This window comes from Notolepis coatsorum (genome assembly GCF_963971535.1).
Source record: "Notolepis coatsorum genome assembly, chromosome: 4".
Taxonomy (NCBI): Eukaryota; Metazoa; Chordata; class Actinopteri; order Aulopiformes; family Paralepididae; genus Notolepis; species Notolepis coatsorum.
In genome coordinates this window covers 48,467,546-48,495,354 of record NC_140168.1, presented here as the reverse complement: position 1 = coordinate 48,495,354, position 27,809 = coordinate 48,467,546, and the positions used below count along the sequence as shown (strand labels likewise).

General features: G+C 43.7%; 1 protein-coding gene across 1 annotated transcript; it reads right to left on the bottom strand.

Annotated features, from left to right (window-relative positions):
* Window positions 1-1,114: 1,114 nt before the first annotated feature.
* On the bottom strand, window positions 1,115-9,416 carry mbpa (myelin basic protein a). The gene is made up of 6 exons (XM_084312272.1): window positions 9,174-9,416; window positions 6,222-6,317; window positions 5,741-5,776; window positions 4,769-4,789; window positions 2,938-3,021; window positions 1,115-2,315 (listed from the first exon to the last, which is right to left on the bottom strand). Exons 1-6 carry the CDS (start codon window positions 9,294-9,296, stop codon window positions 2,265-2,267), a joined length of 411 nt encoding a protein of 136 aa, XP_084168398.1. The 5' UTR covers window positions 9,297-9,416; the 3' UTR covers window positions 1,115-2,264.
* Between the last annotated feature and the right edge of the window lie 18,393 nt (window positions 9,417-27,809).

Sequence of the window (27,809 nt, the reverse complement as noted above, 5' to 3'; positions counted from 1 at the left end):
ACATTCTTTTCATTTTACATGACATTTCATTAAAGCCTCCATCATAGATTCTGAATAGTAAAGAGCCTGAAAGAAGAGTTACTGAACTGTATTTTGATGTATTCAGCAGTTGGCCTGTATAGATTTCCATTTCAAAGGGAAATAGAGGAACATGGCCATCAAAGAGCAGGTACAAAGGTTACATTGGATGCATATAAGGAAGGAGGTGGTGTAAGCTTTGTAAATAGTATTATACAGTATTATGAGGGGGGTTGGGATACATGGGGTGATAAAGCATTAATCTTTATTATTCCAGGTCAATATTATGCAGGTTGGCTGGCAGAATGTTCTCAACTAGAAAAAAAAAGTGAATACAAATCTTGTAAATGGATTGGTGAATTTGGGATGATACTTAATTTGTAAGGATGAGGCAGTAAAGGCCCATTGCACTCCACTGGGACTTTCCCTAGCAATGGTGTGTTCTTATCTGGCTTGTGTCTGAAACTATATTGGAGAACCAAGAGATCAACTGTGTATGTATATTTAGCCCTTCAGCATAGTAGCGCTATAATATACTTATGTTAAGAAAGTATACGTTTGGCTTTTACCTCCTTGTTATCTTTGTCGTGGGTTTCAGGCAACAAGACAATTATTTCAGAAACATTGAATGCAGGGGAGGCGGTTGTTTTAATTGCAGTTTTAGGCCCAATAGTCCTTGATTTTTCTTTCCTTTCTGAGAAAGTGTGAACGTTGTTTTTATCATGATCAGAACTAGCAAGGGAATCCATGAAGGATGACTTATTCTAGCTGACCTTTACGGTGGGGAACCTGAGATTTATCTTGAGACTTGTATTCTTATTTCTTTGAATTGTGAGCAAAATCACCTAATATTTTCTCAATTTTATATTGGAAGTTGGAATGACGGGTACAAAAATAAAACATGCTAAAACAGGAGTTTTATAATAAAATATTTTCTCTGGCCACAGCAAGATGTACATTTAGAGGAGACTAAATATATTTGTATTAAAAGTTTGGCTCAACATTACAAAACATTGGTACATTATGCAGAAGCACAGCACTAACAACTGTACCTGTAGCACCACCAAACATCAGCCATCTAAAAAAAACATTGGTATCTTAATGCTTTTTATTGAACACTCAATTACAGTGAGCATACAGTACACAGCCCATGTATACACAAAGGAGACAATATTATGCACAAAATAACATTGAAAATAAGTTTGAACAGAATTTGCAGAATTACGCTCTTTCAATCCCCAAGTCCTGATGCCACTTTGCCAATACCACTAACCTTTAAACGACTTACCACCTGACCCAACATGTTAAACAACCTGTTCCTACTTTGTCTTTTCTTAATAAAATGTGAATGCTTTTAAAACTACGAAATAACACATAATTAAAAACAAATACGTGTGATCTTAAGTTGACTTTTAAACATGTTTAAAACATGTTTTACAAGAAAGACCACTTGTTTTAGGACTTTACGTAACAGTGCACTTCAAAAGGGCATTTTATTCTACTGAGTTGATTGGCTTAAGTAACACGAGACTGTACACGTTCACAAGTTAAATGATGGGATAACTAAACATTTATTTTAATTTAATTACAACAAACCTTTGCTCTGTACAACAAAGACAATGACCACAAATACACTTGACTCGGACTTCACACATATGCTGACACACACAACAGGACACGGGTGTGGGTGTGTGAGCGGTGAGCGCTGGTCCCAAAAAGCAGCAAGATATATAAAGCCACATTTGTATATAAAATTCAGACAATAGGAAAACGGATATAAAAACAAACAACACCTGCCCACAAACAAACCTTTGACAATAGACAGCAGACACTAAGCACCATCAGACCAAGACTCCAGGATGAACGAGGTGTGAAGAGCTCGCTGAGACAGATTTTTACAGTAGAAGAAGACTTTGCCATTGCATTACCACACCTCTGACAACTGTACAAAGCCAAATGTTGAGCAAATCTAGAGAACTAACCCTCAAGAATTGGGATTAAAAGGCAACTACTGACGCACACACACATCCACTGTTCTCCATGCCAGTGACCAACATACAGTACATCCAGTAGACATAGGATATTGTTGTAGGTGCTAAAATCACGTCACTATGGTGAAAATAAAGGAGACTGGGTGTTAGTGGGTTAACGTTTCTTGGGGCTGTGAGTCTGCCAAATGTAGATCTCCTTTTTTCTCCTCTTGTCCCGTCTCTGTTGGATTTGAGGTCTGCTCCTCAGCGGAGAACTCAGAAGATGGTGCTCCAGCGTTTAGGGGGTGGGCGGGGCTTGGTTTCTCCCTGGACAGGTATATAAGAGAGGGCGAAAGATCAGGTGATTGACACAACAAGACACCCTTTTACATCCAAATATGGCGTCCGACGGGACTACTGGAGTATTGTATATGTTTCGGTGCAAAGCATTATGTCACAAGTGATTGTCACAGTCACACGGTTCACATTCATTGGGATTCAGGAAGAGCATCGATACGTTTTGAGGGTTGAGGTAGACCACATACACATAATACAAAATCAAAGAAAATACAAATGAGAAACTGAAAATAATATAAATAATATCAAGATGTCTTAAAGGTTTTGTTTTACGTGGTGCATCGTCTCGGGTGTTACATGTTGTAGAGCTCATAACGCCTGTTAGTTTATTATGATGACGTGTCGCTATTAAAAGCATGTCCATGCTGTAAAACCAAATGGCAAAATAATTGAATGGAGACTGAGGGAACTAATCATGAATGATGAGAGGTATGGCTACAGTACATCACACTACTCACTGATCTCTGATGATATCACTGTTGCGTTGAAGCAAAGGGACAAAAACAGTGTTTATCAGGGTGCACTCTTGACAAGAGGGGAAAAAACAATATCCGTGCTGCAATAACGGGAGACAAAGAGTGAGAGAGCTCACCAGGTTGAAGATTCTGGACAGCGTGCTTTGGTCTCTGCGACGTCTGAGGGGCGACTTCGTGCTCTCAACACGCGGCGACGCGGCCTAGAAAGAGATTCTATGTAAGCACAGGTGGAGACTGGCTGGACCTGAAATCAGGACCTGGAAACCATGTTGATGTTCATCATATAAGCCTTATTAAAATGGATGGTTGGTTGAGGATCGCATCATTTACAAACCCCCCCTTTGGCTCATTATGGTGCACTGCCAACATGACAGACCAAAGGATATCACAGAGCTTTTAGACTAATGGAACCAAATCATGAATACAGCATAATGGATTTTAAATGTGCACATGCGTCATTCAGGAAAGGAACGTATGCTATGGGAGAAACAGGTGGCTTCATTCAACCCCGTGATCTATTACTGTGAGAGAGAGAGAGAGAGAGAGAGAGAGAGGAGGGACAATGTGAAATAACCAAATACAACAACCACCTTTAGGGGGAGAGAAGATGGATTACAGACACATGCCACACTGATGGAGGGACATGAAAGGATAACTGTCAAATCTCAACACACACACACACACACACACACACACACACACACACACACACACACACACACACACACACACACACACACACACACACACACACACACACACACGCACACATCCAGCGGGACAGCTCACCACTCTGGATGAGTGAGAAGGTCAGACAAAGGTGAACAAGGGAGGAAACCAGAACAGGTGGATTAGTGAGTCATTGTGGACATAGATGGATGGAGAGGTTAAAGTAAACCTGAGAGAGGAGAGGAGGAGAAGGAGGAAGAGGAGGAAAGGGGTGCAGGCCAGGAGCTCCTGAGGTAGAATCTTTACCGGCTGCAGTTCATAAATAGGCGAGCAGTTTCAAAGTCATCCAGAAGCAGCGAGTCGCTCTGGATTGAAGCAGAGGGGGGAGGGGATTATATAATAATAAGTAAATTGATGTCTACATACAGTATATATTTAAATTTTGATTTGATGTCCAATAACATTGAGAAATGCAACTTTAGTTGGGGTCAATCAATCAATTAGAGAGAGAGAGATATCCACCCATCAAATACTTGCATCAAGAGGACCAGGATTACTGAGCCTGAATTAGCACCCATGTTCTGGTAAAAGATTTAATCTACAGTACGTATGTCACTGGCTCAGACAAATTGGAAAGACAATCTCTATTTCTTTCTTTCTTTTTTGTCTTTTTCTCGCATCCCCCAAATTAGTCGTTATGCCAATTCCCCTCCTGGTCGTTGCGCTGCCCTACTGTCGGTCTGGGGAGGGTATAGACTACCACATGCCTCCTCCAATATATGTGGAGTCGCCAGCCGCTTCTTTTCACCTGACAGCTAGGAGTTTCACTGGGAGAGCGTAACAGAGCTTATGGTTCACACTATCAGCCCCAGATCCTCTCCCTGCTGAACAGATGCCTGACCGACCAGTAGGAGTCACTATTGCAACAACCAGGACTCATACCCCACCGGCTTCCCACCCACGAACACTGCCAGGTTCGTAGGGATGACTGACCAAGCCGGAGGTACCACTGCCAGGAATTGAACCTGGATCTCTGCTGTGGTAGGGGAGTGCTTAGACCTCTAACTCGTGGTATTTCTCTTTGAGAGAAGAGAGAAGTACTGCAACACACAAAAGCTATAGGGGAAGCAGCAGAGGTTTCAGAGTGTATATAGGTTAGGTAAGAGGTTGGACACACAGGAGACATTCTTTAAAAAGACAGCTTTTACACACAGCGATGTGAAGTCAGCAGTGACGTCTGGTTCAATCTAAAGATGGAAGATTGAGTGAGTGACCTACCATAGTCAAGGTATTCCTCCACTGGACATGAAAGAGAAAGAAAGAGGATCATGAAGATCCATGGGGGGAAAAAATCTATTGGTACTGGTAACACCTGATCTCCTGGCAAACTGAAAGTGTAGCTGCCAACACTTCAGATAAGCCTTGAATAGGAATTAGAAGGCAATATAATGATGAATGATGTGAAAAGGTGTTTCTGGGCAATCATAATTGAAAGCATTAGTTCTGTATATGCACAGCATTTTAAAATTACATGTAGGGGTGGCACATGTACAAGCGCTGGCGAATCAGCTGAAAGTTTGAATGATGATATAGTACAAACACTTTCAGTGATAATTACCATACGTCTCTTAATCAACACCTCAACAATTATTGATAAAACAATGGTTTTTGTAGTATATTCTTTTGTTGTTGCCTTTCTACCTTTTTCTCCCATCCCCCAATTTAGTCGTTATGCCAATTCCCTTCCTGGTCGTTGCACTGTCCTACTGTCGGTCTGGGGAGGGTGTAGACTACCACATGCTGCCCTACTGTCGGTCTGGGGAGGGTGTAGACTACCACATGCTGTCCTACTGTCGGTCTGGGGAGGGTGTAGACTACCACATGCTGCCCTACTGTCGGTCTGGGGAGGGTGTAGACTACCACATGCTGCCATACTGTCGGTCTGGGGAGGGTGTAGACTACCACTTGCCTCCTCCAATACATGTGGAGTCACCAGCCACTTCTTTTCACCTGACAGCTAGGAGGTTCACTTGGAGAGTGCATCGCACGCAGAGGTTCACGTTATCTCCCCCAGATCCCCTCCCTGCTGAACAGGCGCCTCAACCGACCAGTAGGAGTCGCTATTGCAACAACCAGGACTCCGCTACCAATTGTGTTCATAGGGACGACTGACCGAGCCGGAGGTACCGCTGACACCAGGATTTGTTCTCTCAATGTAATAAACCAAATGTTGTGAAAAATGTGACTCACCTTGGACTTGGGACGAGGAGATGATGATGGTGACACCTGAGAGACGTAAGACAAGAAGAACAGGATGGTTGAGTCAACAAAGTCACTTTACTTTTTGAAATACAAATAACTCATACAAGTGAGTGTCTGATTTGCTGAATATGTAACTAAGATAATTATGCAGTGTTCTAATCAGAAACTAAGCTACGCAAAGTAATTCATCAGTCTGAGCATTTTTCAGATGAATGTCACTGAATTCGCTGGTGATGGAAATGTGTGGAAAGAGGTTTTGATATGTTCTGAGAGGGGTGTTGCCCTCACTTCAATTTATACACAAGTAATACACCAAAATCCACCAAAGTCCAAACTTAGTAAAACACAGTATGTTAAAGTCACACCTACCGACAATGATTACTTTGAAAGTTGAAGCGAGATGATATGATATGAATTCTGTACAATGTGAGACCAGATCGTGGTGATGTGTTGAATTAACGGTACTTACAATGCTCCTGAAGAAATGCATTACAGCATTTTCGTTGGCCCGGCGACGGGTGGAGGATTGCTGGGGTGACGCAGCCAGGTGACCACGGAATGACCCCTGGAACAGAGGTCAGACAACCAACAAGTATAATTGACCTATTCACACAGTGGCCATTTTGCTCTTATATTTTGCTCAGGTTGAGATTCCTTTCCACCCTGTGAATATGGTCAATGTATAATGGGAACAAAATGTTATGGAGCCTACATAATGTACAATCTATTGAATTGAAAACCTTTATTTATCCCCGAGGGGAGATTCAGATGTCCTTTACAGCATAACAGCAATTTAAAACAGTAAAAACAGTTAATACATAACATACACTTATTAGTATGTGAAACAAGATGGACAAATACATAGGGATAAAAATAGCTAAAATAGGGCTAAAATAGAGCTAAAAGTGGTGGAAAAAAAGAAATAATAAATCTTGAGCTATTTCTCAATTGAGCATAGCTACCTCGTGCTAGGTGTGATGTGGTGACACATTTTGACACTGTGAGATGGCTATATGTAACCAATTAATCACTGCCGTGTGAACTGTATTCTTCTTTTTGCTCTCTCAAGTGTATTAATCAGCTTAATTTGTGAAGCAGCTAGTATGTAGATCCCCGAATTGTATACCAGGCCTGCCAGAAGTAACATTGAACAAGCAATTATAAAATGGTCTTTAAAGTTGGTCCCAGCGCTATAAACAGACAAGTGAAATCCTAAGAACGAGAGATATGTGGATAGAAACCGCAAATAACAAGTCCAAGGCTCACATACTACACCCTCCGATAAGTGTTTCGTTTAGCATTTTTAGTGTTGAAAGGTAGCACTGGAGTGGGATGCTGCCAATAATTAATTACTTCAACATTTTCACATATAGGGTTGATTTCAAATAATTAACTAATTTAAATTATTTCAAAACAACATTAAGAGATTAAAGAAGTGGGTCATTTGGCCAGTGGTATAATAAATACTAGAGAACCACGTAAGCATGTAAATAGAATGGCCGACACGTCTGTCACTCTGTGTGATGCCAGGCCTTTGTAAACCCCCCCCCCCTTCGTGGGTGTATCATTAAAATCACTGCTAACTCAGCCCACAACTTCTATTCAATAAGATTCCCATCTCACTAATGGCAGTCTACATCACAAATGCTGTAGCAGATATTAAGCATTAAAATTAACTTGACTTATAAAACTGAATTTGACTTATGCCTCAAATAGATCCGCTATCAGTTCTATCTTTAATCTTTTAAAATGTTCACTTGCTATCACTATCAGCTCTATATTACATTTTTCAAAATGTTCAGTTTCTATCACATGCACCCATCTGTGTTTCACTACACACATGGGTGCATGCTTACCAACTGTTCACCTGTTTTTAATGCAACATGCAACACTACTATCACCGACATCTAAGAAGGGAGATCCCCCCTTGAATGGCCCTTCTAAGGTTTCTCTCCTCCACATTGCCTGTGGTGCATTTTTTCCTATTGCTAGGTTTTAGTGAGTTTTTCCTTACCTTCACGTGGGGTATGTCTGGGAGTGTTGCATTGATTTATTTTTCATTTATAATTTTTTTTTGGACCTTATGGTATACTTTTTTTTTCTTTTTCTTGGCTTATTGTGTTGTTTCTTCTTGACTTGTTTAAAGAAGACGTGTCTCTGTTAAGCACTTTGAGCTGCATTCTGTGTATGAAAGGTGCTATATAAATTAAGATAATAATAATAATAATTATTATTATAATCACATGGCACAACCCGTCATGACTGCACATACACTATGGCATTGCAATGTATTTCACCAGTTGACTAGAAATTCAGTATGTGTGAGAACATAAACAAAATAAATACTGTAACAGCTTTAATAAAGTGACTGTATAACAACCAGTTGCCTCTGGAGAGCCTGAGAAACAGCATGGGCCAATGGCGACACACAATGCTGTTTGATTGGAGTTTGAAAATGACAGGTTTGCTGAGAGTCACACTGTTTTAAAAAGAAAAAGACACTCTGAATTTAGGATGATGTGGAGCTCAGAGAGACAAGAGAGGTGTTTTTGGCCAACGCCTAGGCTAGCTGACATATCCGCTTCTATTCATTTGCGCTAAGCTAGGCTAGCTTGCAGCCGGATAGCTTTCTACTGAATGCACAGAGAGGTCATTGGTATATCTGATATTGGTATATAAATCCCTGACATCAGCAGCAATGCAGGAATCCATGTAATATCTCCATAACTGGATCTCTGGATTAACGTAAAAGCCAGAAAAATGGGCCTCTACTCTTTTTTTGGCCTCTAATTGTGAGCAAAACAGTACAGACTGAACAATACAGTCTGTTAGCGTCAGTAACCCAGCGGCTATAGAAGCAGGCTTGTGACTATAAGGTCGCTGGTTCAAAGCCCTGAGAAAATATGGGTGGCGGAGCAAGGCACTTTTAGGAAGAAAAAAAATTATGTGGATGTATGTAATGTAATGTTATTCCTACGATCTTGGAGCCGGGAACAAGGGAGGCAAGACCCCCTCTTGACAGGCAGATTCTGCCCCCAATTGTCCCTTTAATCTGCTACAGCTCAGGTGGAACTGTTAAATGGACTATGGTTGTACCTGGTTCCCTGGTGTCAGTGTGTGTGTGTGTGTGTGTGTGTGTGTGTGTGTGTGTGTGTGTGTGTGTGTGTGTGTGTGTGTGTGTGTGTGTGTGTGTGTGTGTGTGTGTGTGTGTGTGTGTGTGTGTGTGTGTGTGTGTGTGTGTGTGTGTGTGTGTGTGTGTGTGCGTGTGTGTGTGGTGTGTAGGTGTGCGTGTGTGTGTGTGTGCATGCGTGTGCATGCGTGTGTGCGTGCGTGTGAGTATATACCTCTCAACTTGCCTGGTTAAATAATAGGTAGGAAAGAAAATACTATGATTTGGAAAAAACAATAAAAGAATCCTCACCTTGCTCCTCTTCTTCTTGTCTCCTCCAAAGAACTTGCTAATCTGATCCATCAGGCCGGCGGGGTCTTTCTTTTTCCTTCCCAGTCCAAAGGCGCTTTGCCCTGAGGTGCTTGCCGTGGCCATGCTAGGAGCTGCTTGTGGTTGTGTGTGGTGGAGCGCTCAGTATCTGCTCTGCCACAGTGTTGTGTAGTTCCTCGTCCAAGCAATCCAAAGCCCGGTATGCCAACACCCAACTGTGCGTCTTTGGGGTAGTTTGCTTGCTCTGTCTGACGTGGACGGGCCGCCTTTGTAGGTGTCGTCTCCCGGCCGAGGGGCACCATGGGAGATGATGAGGCAGGCCAGGTGGGGGTAGGCAGCGGCGGCGGTAGCAGCGGCAGTGGCGTCCGTGGCCCTGGCGTGACTCCAGGCATTCTTTGGACCTTCAGTGCCTGTGGAGTCAGTCACTGCCGCCCTCTGCATGGGCCAAGCCATTGTCTTTCATCCCATCTGCCTCACCCTGGCCAGAGGGACAACAAGGGTCATCTATGAGCCTGAACTCAGGCCCCCGATGCAAAACAGACCGCAGCACCATGGGACCATTGTTGAAATGGCCCCCCGTATATCTTTTTAATGGATTATATATTTAAATAGGGTGTACCGTCGGTCGGCCCACCGTGCGGAATAGACTGAAGGAGAGGAAATGCATATTGTGTGAGAGATTGCAAAGCCTGTGTTGCCATCCGTCAAATAACCCATCATCTGTGCGAGTGGTGGGGGAAAGAAAACGGTACATTAATGATCAACTTTAGAACGCCTGCGTTTCTGTGACATTTACATTCTACATTTTGTCATTTAGCTGACACTTTTATCCAAACACAAGTCAGCAGGAAGGGTACAACTTTTTCAGCTCTTTCAGAGTAACAATATTCATCAAACAGTGTTGAACTTGGGTGCTGCAGTGTTGAGTGCATAGTAGTGGTGACATAGTATAGTAGGTAGTAATATAGGCAAGGAAGATTATTTAGTGGAAAAGTGCATGTTTCCGTGTATGATTACACACATCTTATAAACTTAAATTTTTATTAACATTTATAGACAAACAACACTTACACAAAAATGGAACCCATAATACAACATTGTTAAACAGACATAATAATAAAGTACAAAAAATATAATACAATTGTAATACCCAAAAAAATAAAAAATAAAATCAGAAAATGCTAACTAAGTCAAAAGTGTGTGACATGGGTTCAGAGACCCTCCTTGGACCTCTTTCCTCCTTTACCCTTCGCCCTCTTGTGATGCATTTGGTTCTTCCTCTGTGATGTCGTTTTCGTTCCCCTTGTGGTCCTCCCACTTTCCCCATCTTTCTCCAAATTTCTTTTCCTGTAACCTCAGCATGTGTGTTATCCTCTCCATATCCTGTATCTCCTCCACTATTCCTACCCATTGTGCTATTGTCGGTGGGTCTTCTTTGTACCACAGTCTTGTTATTGCTTTTCTGGCCGCTATCAACATTATCTTTATTAAATATTTGTCCCCCCCTTGTATTCCCTCGTGTGTCAGGTCTCCTAAGTAAAGCACCAGTCCTGTTTGTGGTAACCCGTATCCTAATATTCTGATCATTGCCTCTCCTATCTCCTCCCAATACCCCTTCAGCTTCTGACATCCCCAGAATATGTGTGTGTGATTTGCCCCCTCCTTCCCACACATCCTCCAGCATGCTCTTTGTGTTGGTGCATATTTTCCCTTCAGCTCTGGGGTTATAAAGAATCTGATTATGTTTTTCCATCCAAACTCTTTCCATATCCTCGATCCTGTTGTTGAATGTTGCACCTCGCATATGTTCCCCCATTCCTTCCCTGTTATTCCTATCTCTAGTTCTCTCTCCCATTTCTCCCTTATATAATCGGTCGTGTGTCCCTTGCTGGTCATTATAGCCCGGTACAGTGCTGATATTACCCTTCCTTTCCCTCCTTCGTATGCCCTTACTATCATCCTAATTATTCCATTCTGTTCTTCTTCCTTGTCCCCTCTTATTTCTTTATTATAGTAATCTCTAATCTGTAGATATCTGAAGTGGTCCCTGTTTTATAGTCCAAAGTTCTCCTTTAATTTTTGTAGTGTTTGCATTTCCCCCTTCTCTATCATTTTGCATATCGCTGTTGCCCCCCCCCCCCCTCTCCCACCTCCTGAATCCATGGTCCAGCCTCCCTGGTTTGAATCTCTTGTCATGTGCTATCCATCTCAGAACCCCTGACTGCTTCTCTAATTTGTGTGTTTTTACTACTCTGTTCCATATGGTCAAGGTGCATTTGGTGATAGGATCTAACAGTCCCTCTTTTTCTTTGAACAGTTCCCTATCTCCCACCAGAGCTTGTACCTTGTATCCCTCCCCTTCTTTTTCAATGTCTTTCCATCTTGCCTCATATTTGTCGTTACACCAGCACGTCACTGCTCTCAGTTGCGCTGCATAATAATAATCTTGTAGGCTGGGTACTGCCATCCCTCCCTCTTCCTTTGGTAGTTGTAGTGTTTTATATCTGACCCGTGGTCTTCTCCCCGCCCATATGAACCTCGATATCAGTCTGTCCCACTCCCTGAATTGATTCTGTGGTATTTGTATCGGTAGTGATTGGAACAGGTACAGTAACCTTGCTAGTATGTTCATTTTAATGACCTCTATTCTTGAATTGAAGTCCAAGGGCATTACTGTCCATCTCTCCAAGTCTCTCTTGATGTTCTGATTTATCTGTGTATAGTTTGCCTCAAACAGTTTCCCCACCCCTCTCGTGATGTTCACCCCTAAGTATTTAATCTTGTCCATGTCCCATCTTATCCCGTACTGTTTCCTAATTTCCGTCGTTGGGGTATAGTTCCATGCTAAGGTCTGTGTCTTTGTCACGTTTAGTTTGTATCCTGAGTAGTGGCCATATTCCTTCAGTAGATCCATCAGTGCCGGGAAGATGATTACACACATCTTACGATTACAGCTGTTATGGCAAGTTCGTGACTCAAGAACGTTCCTAATATATTGCACCAATATATGTATATGTGGTGTGTGTGTATATATTTATATATATATATATCAATGTTGTCCTTATGTCACGTAGAGAGCAGTTTATGACTTGTTGTTTTATCCACAGTGGCTTTCAGCAGCCAAGGAACAAAACTGAATCTGTTGCACACCCATTCATTAGCATAGTAATATTCTGGAACAGAAGTCTTTTGTTATAGCTGCCTCTTATTTCAGGTCACAAACGAACTTCTAGAGGAATGAACAACTATTCGACTTAATTTGACTGAAATGCAGAGGGTCTGCTATTTAATCTAATTTCAAAGTTAAACATATCCCAAATGAAGACAAATAGACAGAAGAGGGGCCTAACCAGACATTTACCATCATCATCATCATCATCATCATCATCATCATCATCATCATCATCATCATCATCATCATCATCATCATCATCATCACCATCATCAAACCCTTATTTAAAACACAAACCATTTACAATGATGTTGAGTAAATTATGTATACAATTCTATTTATAATGCATTGTTTGTGGAGGGAATTCAAGTTTTTGTTGCTTTAACTTTTGGTACATAACATTTCATTGCTCATGTTATGAGACATTGCTTGATATTAGTAATGAAATAAGGCCCTTTGCATACAAAACAAAAGGTACAAATAAAAAAGTCAGTATTAACATACTGTAACAAGCCTGGTGGTGTTCAAACTCGTCACGGTTCAAAAACAAACAAATTCAACTGCCCACACAAGTGCAATTTTAATCAATAAAGAATATTTATTGAATAGGGCAGAATATAGTCCGATGGGCAATTAGAATGGGCGTAATACAGTCCAAGGTCAAAAACACAAAAAAATACAAAACAGGCTCTCGTACAAAAAAAAAGGGATTGTTCAATAGAGTTGTCTTCCGGTCCAGGGTCAGTACACAAGGGGGTTTCTCAGCCAGTCTAGGGTCCAGTACACAATGAACACCTTCCGCCTTCACCTCTCCTCTCCACTACCTCTCACCTCACAAAACTCCGTAATAACAATCTCTCTCTCTCTCTGTACGTCGCTCCTACCTCACCTCCTCTCAACTATACTCTGTCTGTGCTTTTTTTTTTTTTTTTATCTTTTTCCCCCTCCTTTTTCCTCCGATTTTCTCCCATCCCAATGTTAGTCGTTATGCCAATTCCCAATCCCCTTCCTGGTCGCTGCGCACTTACCCCCCACAGTCGGTCTGGGAGAGTGGAGGCTATCACGTGCTTCCTCCGACACACGTCTAGCCAATCAACCGCTTCTTTTCACCTGGCAGCGCGGACTCTCACTGAGAGGGTGTAACGTGTGGAAGGATCACACTACCCCCCTTAGATCCTATCCGTGCTGAGCAGGCGCCCCGACCGAACTGTAAGAGTCGCTGTTTACAACGACCCGGACCCACCCCGCCAGCTTTCCCACCCTCTAATACAGCCAATTGTATTAGTGTGAACGGCCAGCCAAGCTGGTGACAACGCCGGAGCTGTGAGCTGGATTCGAACAGGCGAATCCAGCGTCTCCGGTGTTGGTGACGAACGCAATCTCCGCTACGCCACCTGACCGCCTATACTCTGTCTGTCCTAGTGTTTTATGTTATGTGTGTCTGGTGTGTGTGGGATGTGGGTGATCTAATGGTGCACAGGTGTGTTCTATCAGTCCTAATCAACTGCCTAATTTCTTCTTCTCCTCCCGTGGCAGTAGTATCTCCTATCCTGCACGTAGCCATGGGATGGGGGATGATATCTGCCACATACCCCCCCCCCCCCTAGCTCCAAGCTTCTCGGGGTGGACCACGTTCCCAGCGCTTCCCTCCTGGACAACACATCCGCATTCCCGTGCGCTGCGCCAGACCTATATAACTGAGAAAACAAAAGGCTGTAAGGACAGGAACCAGCGGGTGACCCGAGCATTGGTGTCTTTGTTACGTGATAGCCATACGAGGGGTGCATGGCCCGTGACTAGGGTGAAGCGCCGTCCCAGCAGATAGTACTTTAACTCCTCGAGGGCCCATTTAATCGCCAGGCACTCCTTCTCAATCGTGGAGTAATTCTTCTCCCGGGGTAGTATCTTGCGACTGATAAATATCACTGGGTGTTCCTCACCTTCTCTCAGTTGCGACAGTACGGCACCCACCCCAGTCTCCGATGCATCCGTTTGCACCAACAGAGGTTGGCTGAAGTCGGGGGTCACCAACACTGGTTCCGAACACAGCTTGTCCTTTAGCTGCTGAAAGGCCTTCTCCATCTCCTCGGTCCACAGGACCTGGTCTGGCAATTTATTCTTCGTTAGGTTGGTCAGGGGTGCTGCTAGGGCAGAGAAGTTGGGGACAAAACGGCAGTAATAGCTGGCTAGGCCTATGAATGTTCGTACCTGCTTTTTGGTTTTGGGGGCGGGGCCAGCTATTTGGGTTGGTGGTTAGCCCCGCCCCTCTCAAAGCTTGTAGAACAGCCGTGACCTGTCGTAGATGTGTTCCCCACTCCTCGCCGTGAATGATGATGTCATCGATGTAGGCTGCTGCATACTCTCGGTGGGGTCGGAGGACCTGGTCCATCAGCCTCTGAAACGTGGCGGATGCGCCATGTAGACCAAAGGGGAGAACAACATAGTGGAACAACCCATCTGGGGTGGCAAACGCTGTTTTCTCCCTATCTTCGGGAGCTAGGGGAACCTGCCAGTAGCCTTTGGTGAGGTCTAGCGTGGTTATGAACCTCGCCTTTCCTAGCCTTTCAATTAGTTCATCCACTCGGGGCATAGGGTAGGCGTCAAATTTGGAGATGGCGTTTAACTGGCGGAAATCGTTACAGAACCAATGGTCGTAATACAGTCCAAGGTCAAAACACAAAAAACTCAAAACAGGCTCTCGTACAAAAAAAAAGTGATTGAGGGTTCCGTCTGGCTTAGGGATCAGTACAATGGGGCTACACCACCCACTATTGGATTCCACTATTACTCCCGGCTGTAACATGTCCTGTACTTCTTTCCTCACTGCTTCTCCTCTGGCCTCCGGGAGTCAGTAGGGATGAAGTTTCACCTTTTCCCCTATGACAGTAGGGATGTGGTGGTGTATTACTTCGGTTCTCCCCGGTTCAGAGGAAAACACATCCCGATGGCGTACCAGCTCTCTTAGGTCGTTCTCCTGGGGAAGGCTGAGTTGGTCTCCCATGGGGACTTCAAGCGGTTGGGTCCGGAATGGTATCTGTGGTGGGGTGAAAGAATACAGAGCCTCCCGGGCCGCCCATTTAAAAAAAAGGTTGATATGGTATATTTTCACTGGCGGACGCCTCCCCGGCTGTCGCACTCTATAATTCACCGGACCCACTTTTTCCATAATTTCATATGGTCCGTGCCACTTGGCTAGAAATGTACACTGCGAAGTGGGCACCAACACTAACACTCTATCCCCTGACTGAAATTCCCGGGGTTGAGTGCCCTGGTTATAGACCCTGGCTTGGGCCTGCTGGGCTTTGGTCATGTGGTCTCTTACCAGGGGCCACAAGGTGGCCATCCGCTCCTGTATCACCCATTGTATCTCCCCTACATGATCCACCAAACTCCTGTGCTGTGACGGCTGGTGTTCCCAGGCCTCCTTGGCTATATCCAGCATCCCTCTAGGCCTTCTCCCATACAAAAGTTTGAAGGGGGAGAAACCTGTGGAGGCCTGGGGAACTTCCCTGATGGAGAACATCAAGTACGGGAGGAGCTGGTCCCAGTTCCTCCCATCGGCTTCCATTACTTTTTTAAGCATGCTTTTCAGAGTATGGTTAAATCGCTTGACTAACCCATCCGTTTCGGGATGATATACTGAAGTGGGCAGTTTGGTGATTTTCAATAATCCGGCCAAATCCTTCATTATTTTAGACATGAACGGAGTGCCTTGGTCTGTCAAAATTTCGTCCAGGATTCCCACTCTAGTGATTAGTAACATGAGCTCCCGGGCTATACCTTTTGAGGCCATGGTGCGGAGTGGGATGGCCTCGGGGTACCGGGTGGCATAGTCCATAATCACCAGGATGTATTGATGGCCCCTGGTGCTGCGGGGTAGGGGTCTCACAAGGTCCATCCCAATCCTGCTAAAGGGAACAGAGATGATAGGCAAGGATATCAATGGGTTACGCACAGTCGGTCGTGGAGCTACCATCTGACATTCGGGGCAGGACCAACAATAATCCTCCACAGCTCTTTTCACCCTGGCCAGGAAAATCTGGCCTTGATCCGGTCTAGGGTCTTCTCGATCCTCAAGTGAGCCCCTAGCAAGTGAGAGTGGGCTAGACTTAGCACCGTATTTATATGTGGTCGGGGTACCAACAACAATTCTAGAATCATCTCCCCTTTTTTCAGTACCTGATACAACAACGTTTTCTTGATGGCAAAATGTGGAAATATTAACTCTCCTACCCCATCCATCTTCTTACCGTCGACCACGACTACCTGTCGTAGTGCTGGGGCCAGGTTCTCATCCTCCAGCTGGGCCAAATCGTCCCATCAGTTGTGGTGGTAAGGGTTGAGGTTACATTTTAAGGATTGTTTGTTCTGATAATGTGTTGAAAGAACAGAGGAGAGGTCCACCTTCCTGACCCAGGAAGGTGAAAGGAATTTGAATGCCCAAACCATGGATTAACGTAATAAAAATATACCTATAGTCTTAATAAGAATGAATAATGTAATTTATATGTCTTCACAGTATATCTTTTAACTTAAGTGAAAATGGGTTATTGATACTATGGTCTATAACATTTCAACACTTATATTATTAAGTATTGCTTGTACTTCAAAGATCAGTCTCATCTTGGCTTACATAGGGCAAAATACACCTCTCTCCTTCTAATTGTATAGTCAACCGTAACACTTATCAAGTTTGATCTTTTTCTAATTCCCTAATCCATACAAGTTCCACCTCTAATATCACATCACATTCTACTTAAGCATGACACAATTAATTACATTAAACTCACTCCCGGTGTCCTCTCTCAAGAGTCAAGGAATGTCTTTGATCAGCCCACAGTAATATTAGCCTTCTAATTCATATTGATTTCATATGGTACACAAAGTCTAAGTCAATCAACGTCAGGGTGGAGTGTCATCGTTCGGGTTGCCGGGGAACAGATCTCCCCAGACTGGCTCGTCCTCGTCATGGAGTGGTGACCTCTCTCCTCTGCTGTCGACCGGTGGAACGTTGTTCTCTGCTGGGCCAGCGGTGGGATCCCCCTCGTCATTGTCCTCGCTGACAGGGCTGGAGTCTTCCTCTGGTAGGGGGTCGGTAGAAGCCTGGGGGTCCACCTTGTGTAACCCGCACATCCGGGTCCTTCGTGCCCGGGCTCTGGTCGGCGTGGTGGTGGTCACTTTTCTGGGGGGAAAGCGCCGTTCGGCCGTCAAACTCTCCCATAGCAGTCAGAACAATGTCAGTCCCGATTAATACTGCCACTGGTAGGTTTTCTACTATGCCCACGGTCGTCGTACATTTTCCCCGGGTGGAGGTTAGTTCGATGGTGGCGGTTGGATATTGTCTAGTCCAGTGGTTCTCACACTATGGGTCGCGACCCACATTGGGGTCGCGGGTAGGTGGCAGTGGGGTTGCGCATTGGCAAGTAAATAGTTTTTTAATTAAACATTTTTTTAATAATTTTTTGTTCTGGCAACATATTCTGGCAAAATATGCCTCGTTTTATAAATGTGTATTGATAACATAGTGCTGTAATTACATTTTTTTTTATTTTTTTTATTTCTTTATTGCAGGAAAAACATATTGAACATTTACAGTTATAGGTATTGTACATTTTCCATCTTTTTAATTTTTTTCCCCATAATTACATTTTCTAATAAATATTCATGATCAAGTTCAACAACGTGTGCTTTTATTTTGATATTCCTTAATTCCATGTTGAAATGATGCAATACATTAAGTATGGGGTCCCCAAAAAAAATCCTAAATAAAATGGGGTCACGGTATGAAAAAGTCTGGTCTAGTCTCACCATGTACACATGTGACGTGTCGTGGTGATTAGCTCTTACTGGTGTGAGAGTGGACACATTTGTGTCCTCCGCCCAACAGATGCACACGGTCGGGGTGGTGTGGTTCAGCTGCAGAGGGCATTGATGTCATTCCTATATGGACAGTCTCTGGAAATATGGCCCTCCTCGCCACAATTGAAACACCTTCTTCTGGCATTATACATTAAAGGTTGTCGGATGTGTGGTGCTGGGTTGAGGTAGCGGGGTGATTCAAGTCTCTTACCCTTCTCCTTCAGCCGGTTGGGGGGTCCGGTTTTCAGGCTGCTACTCCTCCGGTATAGCGTTTCCGCCGCTTGATAAACCTCCATTCCCTCTACGACCTCGTCAAAACATGTGGGTTTTGTTATAATGCATTATTTACAAAAGAAATATCATGGTAGTATGATGGTAATTTCAATTTTACCATGGTTACCGGCCATTGTAAAAATACTTAACCCTGATACCACCATGGTAGAAATGATGTATCACGATGGTACCACTTTTGTACATACTGCAATTTATAATGCCAAACCGTGATACTGATGGTAATATGATGGGAAAATTATGGAAATACCGTGATCCTTTTGTGGAAACACTGTGCTACTTTTTCGTCACTTTAGTGAGAGAGAGGCATTTAAAGCGTAACACCTCCCAAATTAAGAGTTAAAATGTTATTCCCACGGTCATGAGGAAACTTCGATCTTACTGAACATGAGCTACTCTCTCCCAAAGCCAGAAACCGGAAAAGTAAGTTTGTGACGTCATCAGGTATGACGTCTGGAGCTGCTCCAGAGACGAGAGACTGATTTTGTGGATCCATGGAATGTTCTTCCCACTTCTGACACAGAAAATGTACCCATACACTCCCCGGGGTGCTCTCAGTGTCACCTTCCCCATCTTTCACAATTCCCGGTCTATGTATTTTTCATCTTTGGATTTGGGAGAGAATTGTTCATGTTCACTTATGAATTCTTAAATTTGGTGGTGTTCCCCTTTTAAAAGGTACATGAAAAATTATAAAATTAAATATAATTTTTTTCCTGTCACAAGCTCAGAGTGATTTGACAGCATGCTTAAGAGGCATGATTAAGAACTTAAATTATTTTTTATTCTATTTATTTTTGGGCTTTGCGTATTTTTCACCCATCTCAATTTAGTCGTTATGCCAATTCCCTTCCTGGCCGCGTCAATATTTTAGGTAACCAACTTGTGTTCAGCGTTTCTCTGATTGGCCACGACGCCCATGTGACCGCGGCAGTGCGAGAGAGCGGCAGTGCGGAAATAGGCTGCATTCTATTGCCATGCTCTGCGACAAACTCTAACCTTAACCAACTCCGAAACAATGCCTAAACTTAACCCTAACCTTAACCAACTCCGAAACAATGCCTAAACTTAACCCTAACCTTAACCAACTCCGAAACAATGCCTAAACTTAACCATAACCTTAACCAACTCCGAAAGAATATTGCCATGCTCTAAGACAAACTCTAACCTTAACCAACTCCGAAATAATGCCTAAACTTAACCCTAACCTTAACCAACTCCGAAACAATGCCTAAACTTAACCGGCGAAATAATGCATGTTAAAAAAAAAAAAAAAAAAAAAAATTGAAGGGATTCAAACGTATCACCAACGCACCGCAGGATCCACAGCAAGGCAGCGAACCAGTTGAGCTAACCGTCGATGTTAAAAGAGGGGGAATTACGGCTGGATAATGCCGCGGCAGGGGGAATTACGGCTGCATAATGGAAAGAGAGCGGCAGTGCGGAAATAGGCTGCATTCTATTGCCATGCTCTGCGACAAACTCTAACCTTAACCAACTCCGAAACAATGCCTAAACTTAACCCTAACCTTAACCAACTCCGAAACAATGCCTAAACTTAACCCTAACCTTAACCAACTCCGAAACAATGCCTAAACTTAACCATAACCTTAACCAACTCCGAAAGAATATTGCCATGCTCTAAGACAAACTCTAACCTTAACCAACTCCGAAATAATGCCTAAACTTAACCCTAACCTTAACCAACTCCGAAACAATGCCTAAACTTAACCGGCGAAATAATGCATGTTAAAAAAAAAAAAAAAAAAAAAAATTGAAGGGATTCAAACGTATCACCAACGCACCGCAGGATCCACAGCAAGGCAGCGAACCAGTTGAGCTAACCGTCGATGTTAAAAGAGGGGGAATTACGGCTGGATAATGCCGCGGCAGGGGGAATTACGGCTGCATAATGGAAAGAGAGGAAGTGGAAGACCAAGAAGAGGCTGGGTAGACGACGTCTGTGATTGGAGTGGAGTGAGAGGCGGAGTCACGGAGTTGGAGAGAAGAAGTGGGGACAGGATGGGTTGGAGATCGAGTGATAGGCAACCTTCGGAACGAAGAAGCCACCTAATGATGATGAATGCCGCGGCAGAGCTCTGCCGCTCCGCTCTGCCGCTGCCGCGTCGCCGCGGGGTGTGGCTAGACGCAAGTTGGTTACCTTTAATGATTAAGCTTCCTGGCTATTGTGCGCATTGCCCCACTGTCGGCCTGGGGAGGGTGTAGAACTACCACATGCCTCCTGCGATACATGTGGAGTCGCCAGCCGCTTCTTTTCACCTGACAGCGAGGAGTTTCACTGGGGGAATGTAACGCGTGCAGAGGTTTACGCTATTTCCGTGAACACCCTCCTATGCTCATCCACTGGTCTATCCCCTTTTCAGTGCCAATGTGGCTATCAACCCCCCCTTTTCCAGAGCAGGAGAAGAAGGCAGAGGTGCCCTCCATCCAGGCTCACGTCGGTCGCTGTAGTCGGACCTGGAGGCAGGTTCGGGCGGCGCTTCAGAAGGCTTTGGCCAGGTCCCAGCATCAGGCCAACCGCAAGCGTCGTCCGGCTCTGATCTTCCGTCCGGGGCAGAAGGTATGGCTCTCGACCCGGGACCTCCCCCTCCGGGTCGAATCCAGAAAACTGGCTTCAAGGTTTGTGGGTCCATTTAAGGTAGTGCGGCGGGTGAACCCGGTGGTGTACAGGCTGCTACTCCCGACCTCCATGCGGGTTCATCTGACCTTCCACGTATCACTCCTCAAACCCTTCCTTACCTCGCCCATGTCCCCGCTGGTCTCCCCTGTCCCTCCGCCCGCATCATCGATGGACAAACGGTCTATATGGTACAGAGGATCGTGGGTTTAAACTTAAAATTTTTAGTGGACTGGGAGGGGTACGGACTGGAGGAACAATCCTGGGTGCCGCAGAGCGACATATTAGACCATAGTCATATTAGTGACTTCCGCCGACCACACACTGATGAGACACCCAGGTGAACGTCAGCGTTATCTGGTGGGTAATTGACCTGTCTCCATGTCCTAATTACATTGATTCGTACCTGGTGTGACTCGTTAAATGTCTCGTTATATTCTCTTCCTGGTCACACCGCCAGTGTCAGTCCATCAGCAAACTGTCCATGAGTAATACCTACAGCTCTAGTCTCATCGTTCCTTGTCACGGAAGATGAGTATGTAGCTACTGTATGTGTTTGTATCATCAGTGATTACCGTGTGTATCCGCTATTGGAACATTATCGTATTGTGTGTAATGTGTATATGCACCTCCGTCGTTTGACGGGTGTACCAAGTAACGTGTTATGGAGACAGTGCTCTCTCCACTTTGTTTTCCCCCGTTTATCGTATTGTGTGTATATGCAACTCCGTCGTTTGACGTGTGTACCAAGTAACGTGTTTTGGAGACAGTGCTCTCTCCACTTTGTTTTCCCCGTTTATCGTGTGAGTATCCTATGTATTGGGGATTCATATATAACGTGTTTTTGAGACGGAGATTCATCTCCCTTTTCATTTATACGCCATCGTCTGCGTGTGCCGTTCGTTACACAATTAAAGTAACAGTGCCTTGTTTGAAAACCAACATCTGCCATTGTTGTACAGTATCTGTTCTGTACTGCACCTGGGTCCAACACACCTACCAAATAGTAACAAATAACTGTACGCTACTCATTGACTGCACAATATATTCATATTCCTTTACACAATCACTAATTTGAATAGCTACTTCTTTACTGTTTTGTCACATATTACATTGTAAATAGCTCTGAACCCCTAAATGCTCCCGATGAGCAGGTTGGCACCTTGCATGGTTGGACATCGGTGTATGAATGTGTGGCACACGTTGTAAAGTGCTTTGGATAAAAGTGATATATAAATGCAGTCCATTTACCAAGTAGAATTTATTTATTACGAACCAGCCTCTCTGACATGAGAGAGGGGGTAAAACCGCATCCCGAAAGTGATAGTGAGGAAACTCTAGGCCTATTCAGCTCAGTTCTGCTCCTCCATAGAGCACTGCCAAATGGATGGAAGAATACCATCACGTCCACATGTGCCTCCTTACTATAGAATGCGGCGCCCAGGTGGTTTGTCCTGATCTATAAATGGAGTACGATGGAGGAGCACACAGGGACACGTGTTTGTACAGTTCTGCGATGTTTGACACAGTAGTCAATCTGTTTGGCCTATGGGGAAGGATCTCAGCGCAGCCCACAGACCTGACAGAGATAGGGGGCAGGAATGCACGGCGTGGGCTCTACCACACTGCCCGTGCCCTCGTGTGCAGAAGACTCTTGGCTTTGTTCCTAGGGCTCGGGGGTCGGGAGAGAGGACGGTGGAAACAATGGCAGCCATTGGACGAGAGCTGTGGGACCGAAACACGGGAGATATCCTTGAGCCATGAGAGGAATGTTGATGTAGACCAAGGCACCCACCTACAGAGGCAGCTGAATATCTGCTGCTACTTCTCTGGGCATTGTGGGGAGAGGAGCCCACCACAGGCCGGCAGAACGAGAGAGAGGGGAAGAAAGCCTTCCTCTGTTCCGTCACATGTGGAGAAACACAACACAGGAGATTAAAACGCCTCTAACCACAACAGCCACTAGAAGTATTATAGCCGCAGGGGGCCATAAGCATCAGATAGGACGTGAATGCATATGGATTCGGTACTCTCCAATTTTGATACACACCCCTGAATATCAGACTTTTGATCGTAATTTTGTCGAAAGTGCCTCGAGTTGAATTGAATCGAAGCTGAGCACATATGAAGAATAAAAGCCCCCCCTTCATTTCTTAATTGATTTCTTAATTATTAGTTCCGGTTCAAGAGCAGGAAATAAAGTGGCATCTCAAGAGTCTTCAAAACTGTGATTGAAACTTTCAGAATGGATTCTTAACAGATTAGAATGTGAATTGGTCAATGATCATTAGTGTGTGCCTTTAAATAATGAATAAATAAAAAGACAATTGTGATATGCCCAATCAGGAAACACGTCAGGAATTTGTTTACCGGTATCTCCTTTTTGCATAGGTCCTTTATCTCAGTGGTTCTCAAAGTGGGGTCTGGGGACCCCCCCAGGGGTCCTTGAAAGGGTTCTAGGCGGTCCCCAGGAGAATGGGGAATAGTTTAATTTGACTATTATTTCATTCAGTAGAAGTTATCCCAATGAGAGAATGTATAAGAATGAATATTGTGAACATAGGCTCTCCACTCCTAAAACTACAGTTATGGAAATCTGGAATAACATCTAATCTAATCTAACAATATAATATACACATACATTTTTAATGTATAATAACTTCTCAGATGGGGGTCCCAAAGACAAGATTGGGGTCCCTGACCTTTTACGTGTCTATTTGGGGGTCGTTGACATGAAACAGTTTGAGAACCACTGCTTTATCCAAAAATATCTCTGCCCTTGGTTTGAGATAAGAGACCATGAGATTGTTGGGACACTAGACAAGTGGCAGCATTATGCTCCGAGCCTTGTGCCTCCTGCCAAATGCTGATGGAATCGCTGGCTTTCTACCACTGAGGCATTTGCATTGAATTGTTTACCAGCTAAAAGGATCAATCTGAGGACACTCTGTGTGGGCAAAGAAATTCAGAGTTCAGAGATCCGCAGAATTTAAGTTTTACAGCTGATTCTGTGAGTTCAGAGATCCCCAGAATTCATGTCTCACAGCTGATCCTGTGAGTTCAGAGATCCGCAGAATTCATGTCTCACAGCTGATCCTGTGAGTTCAGAGATCCGCAGAATTCACGTCTCACAGCTGATCCTGTGAGTTCAGAGACCCGCATGAATTCATGTCTCACAGCTGATCCTGTGAGTTCAGAGACCCGCAGAATTCATGTCTCACAGCTGATCCCAGATCAGACACTAAAGACTCACTAGACAAACAAGCTCCAACGACAAAATCTGACTTCAAGATGCAACAAAATGATCCTGCGTGTTTATTACCATCAATCAAATCTCAATGAATGGAATTAACAACCAACCACATGTGTTTCCTAAGAGGGAGGAAGCAGGGAGCCATATTCTCGGCCTGCACGTTCTTTTGAATGGTGTCATCAGCGACTGCAGTACATCTGCAGTACAGGTTACAAGGAGAGGTCACCAATATAGTTAAAACAATAGAGTCACACAAATAAACTTCATAAGGTAGAAGTCAATGGGCGAAGCATCGTCAGATTTTTAAAACAGATGATCGGCACCAGCGTTTTATCTATAGACAAGAGAATCTTATTGCTGATGGGTTCCATGGCCGGTATCAGTGAGAAACACTGATCAACTGAGTAGATGACCTTGTTGTAATATGACACCTCAATGATTCGATGATGATGATTGATGTGATGTCATCACTGTTATGTTTGCCCATGACATACAGGACCAGCGGTTAGCCTGTATTCTCAGATACCCTCTGTTAAAGAGGAAGCAAGGAATTAATCATAGCAGTTGGATCTCCCATCGGAAGTATATCCTTCATCCTTAATCACCAACCATACCACCATAATCTGCAGTTGTTTTAATTGATTGTACATACTCTATTATGTTTAGTATTTATTGTATTCGTTATGTATTTATTATGACCTCAATGAATTCTCGAGTTGAAATAAAGATTGAATAAATAAATTAATATCTCCCCCAATATACACCACATACAATCCCATCTTCAAAAACCCCATAGTCCCCAAGCAATGCTTATATCTCAAGTAATGGTGGGCGAAACAGTCCAGTCTGAAGAGAGATCATTAGAACTCAAACTCTTTATGCTGAGGAACCATACCTCCTTCACTCCCTCTACTGTCGGGTTTAGGTACTGTACTGTGGTCACTCATTCAGCATTCTCAGCCCTGTTGCCCACTGGTTTATGACAGCAAAGCTGAAAGAGAGACAAAAGATGAAAAAGAATGTAGTTAGTCAAAAATGAATCTCCCAAATGGCAAGGAGCCATTCAAATTACATGGGAAGTTATAGAACACTTAGTTCCAACCAAGTAATTTGATTGGACAAGAGTGCTGCTATTGAGTATAACAGCACTGGGACTTTCAACTATATGCATATCACTCTGCCGCACAGGTGTTCTATTAATAACCATAAATTAGGTAACGGTCCAAGTTCAAGATCACAGTTGTGGAACTATTTGTTGGCGGAGCTAAATAAATGATTAAATAAACAAACAAATCATAATCTTACTTATTACTGTTAATTAATAAATGGTTATTGTAGAACTGTTGTATAAAAGCAATATCACACTCCAGGTTGTGCTGAATATCAGCACGGCTGTGATTCGGTCGTAGGTATGAGGCCGCAGGCCTGAAGTACTGATATTCAGTATTCATTTATTTACATTTTATTTAATCTCGATGGATCATTGATAGCAAGCTCTCATTTACCATGACGTCAATAAATAAAGAACATAATAAAGATAGCAGACTGTGGTGAAGTGGTTTGCTATTAATGTTTTAAATAAGACCAATAGATAATGAATTGAGTTTTAAAGTGCATTGCAAAACTTTCCATGTTTCTGGGGCACAGAAGCTAAAAGCAGATTTTCCTACAGTAAATCAGTGCAAACTCTGTATAACTGTTACGATTGCAGGTCGGTTTTAGAGTTCCAATAGTCGAGGAAGAAGGAGACGGAGAAGTGGTTGCTCTTCAAAACAAGTATGTCCTCTTTATTGCGAGATAGAGCAGGATAGCAGTATACACGAAGGACGCCAGGCGTCAACAGAAAACAGAACTAAATAGGATCAGCACTCGTTCTGGAAGACTGCACGTAGGGATATCTGAAGCTCCAGCAGGGAACAAGAGAACAGGAGTCATTATATGGCCACATTCCTGACATACCAATGTATCAATTAGTGACAGCCAGAATGACAGCCAGTGACAGCATCCAGAGGTGACAGTCAATCAGTGCGGGACAGCAAACCAGAGGTGACATACAATTAGTGCAAAACCCAACAACAGTGTGTAGTACTCCAGACAGACAGTAGGATTCCTAGTCCCAAGGTAGGACAGAACCCCGAACGTTACAATAACAGAACAACCCTGAGTGCTTCTATTGACTCCCTTTCGTGTGATATTGCTTAAATAGGCCGTTCCTGTGACCATGTTCTAAAAGCTTGGTGCCATGGCAACAAGAGGTCTGAGGAGCAAGAACAAAGTGATGTGTGCTTTAACCACCTGAGGGAAAAAGCAGCAGAGCCCAGTACACGTTATGTCCTCATGGCTCTGAAATGAAATATATTCTCTAATAAAAAGTTAAGGAATTCTTGGAAAAACACCATTTCTTTTAACCCTGGTGTTCATTTTTTTTGTTACACACCCAATGTTTGCAGGTCTGGTAGACCCACAACATTATTGGGATTTTAAAACAATACAGCCACAAAAATGTATGTGTTAAAGGTCCCGTGTCTTATAAATGGCCTTTTCCAGTGTTTAGCATTGTTTTATAGCAATGGGGGTTAGTATCAATGGGTCTGTGTCTCTAATTACCATATTGGCGGATTGCTCTAATTCAGTTGAGACAATCTCTTCCCCCAGTGAATTAGGTCATTCTGATTTGACTGTTTTGCTGACGTGAATAAGGCACTGATCTGCATAACTAACGCCCCCTCTATGGTTGTAGCGCAACCATTCGCTCAACAACAGCAGAGCGAGTGGAAATACCTGCACTTCCTCAAGCGGGTTTTGACAGAGAGGCAGAGAACGAGCGAGGGAGAGAGAGGGAGAGAGAGAGAGATAGAGAGATAGAGAGAGAGAGAGAGAGGAGCTTCTGTCGGGGAAACAAACACACACGCATTTTACACACAACCTGACCGACCCTGGTAGAGAGAGAGAGGGACCATTGTAGTCCATTGTAGAAATCCATTGTAGTCAAGACATGATTACATGAGTGGAATAAATCATGTTTATCTTGAACAAATATAAATGATAAATTATATAAATGTTTTATTATCCTCTGGTCCAGTGGACATAATGTGCACACAATGGAAATGTCTCATCACAGTAAATGAGCCATGGCCAATGAGTCTCATCATCCAGAATCATCCAACCCTGCTCAAAAACAGATGTAGCCCATCCCATCTCTGTCCTCTGCATGACCATTGTGTTGAAAAGGGAAATGTTTACTTCAAATGCACATTAGAGCATTTTTATTATTTTCTGAATAATCACATATTGGTGTAGTACATTCCAAAGTGTTTCCTAATTGAGCCTCTGGGTTGAAAAAACATATAAGTGTTTTGAAAATCTTTGAACCACCAATATACATATAGTGGTGCAGGTACGTAC

Coding starts and splice junctions, on each gene's coding strand:
- mbpa (XM_084312272.1), bottom strand. CDS start 9,296: ATGGCCACGGCAAGCACCTCAGGGCAAAGCGCCTTTGGACTGGGAAGG. Junction 5,777..6,221: donor TGCATTTCTTCAGGAGCATT/GTAAGTACCGTT, acceptor TACGTCTCTCAG/GTGTCACCATCATCATCTCC. Junction 3,022..4,768: donor GGAGGAATACCTTGACTATG/GTAGGTCACTCA, acceptor ATCTCTTTCTAG/GCCGCGTCGCCGCGTGTTGA.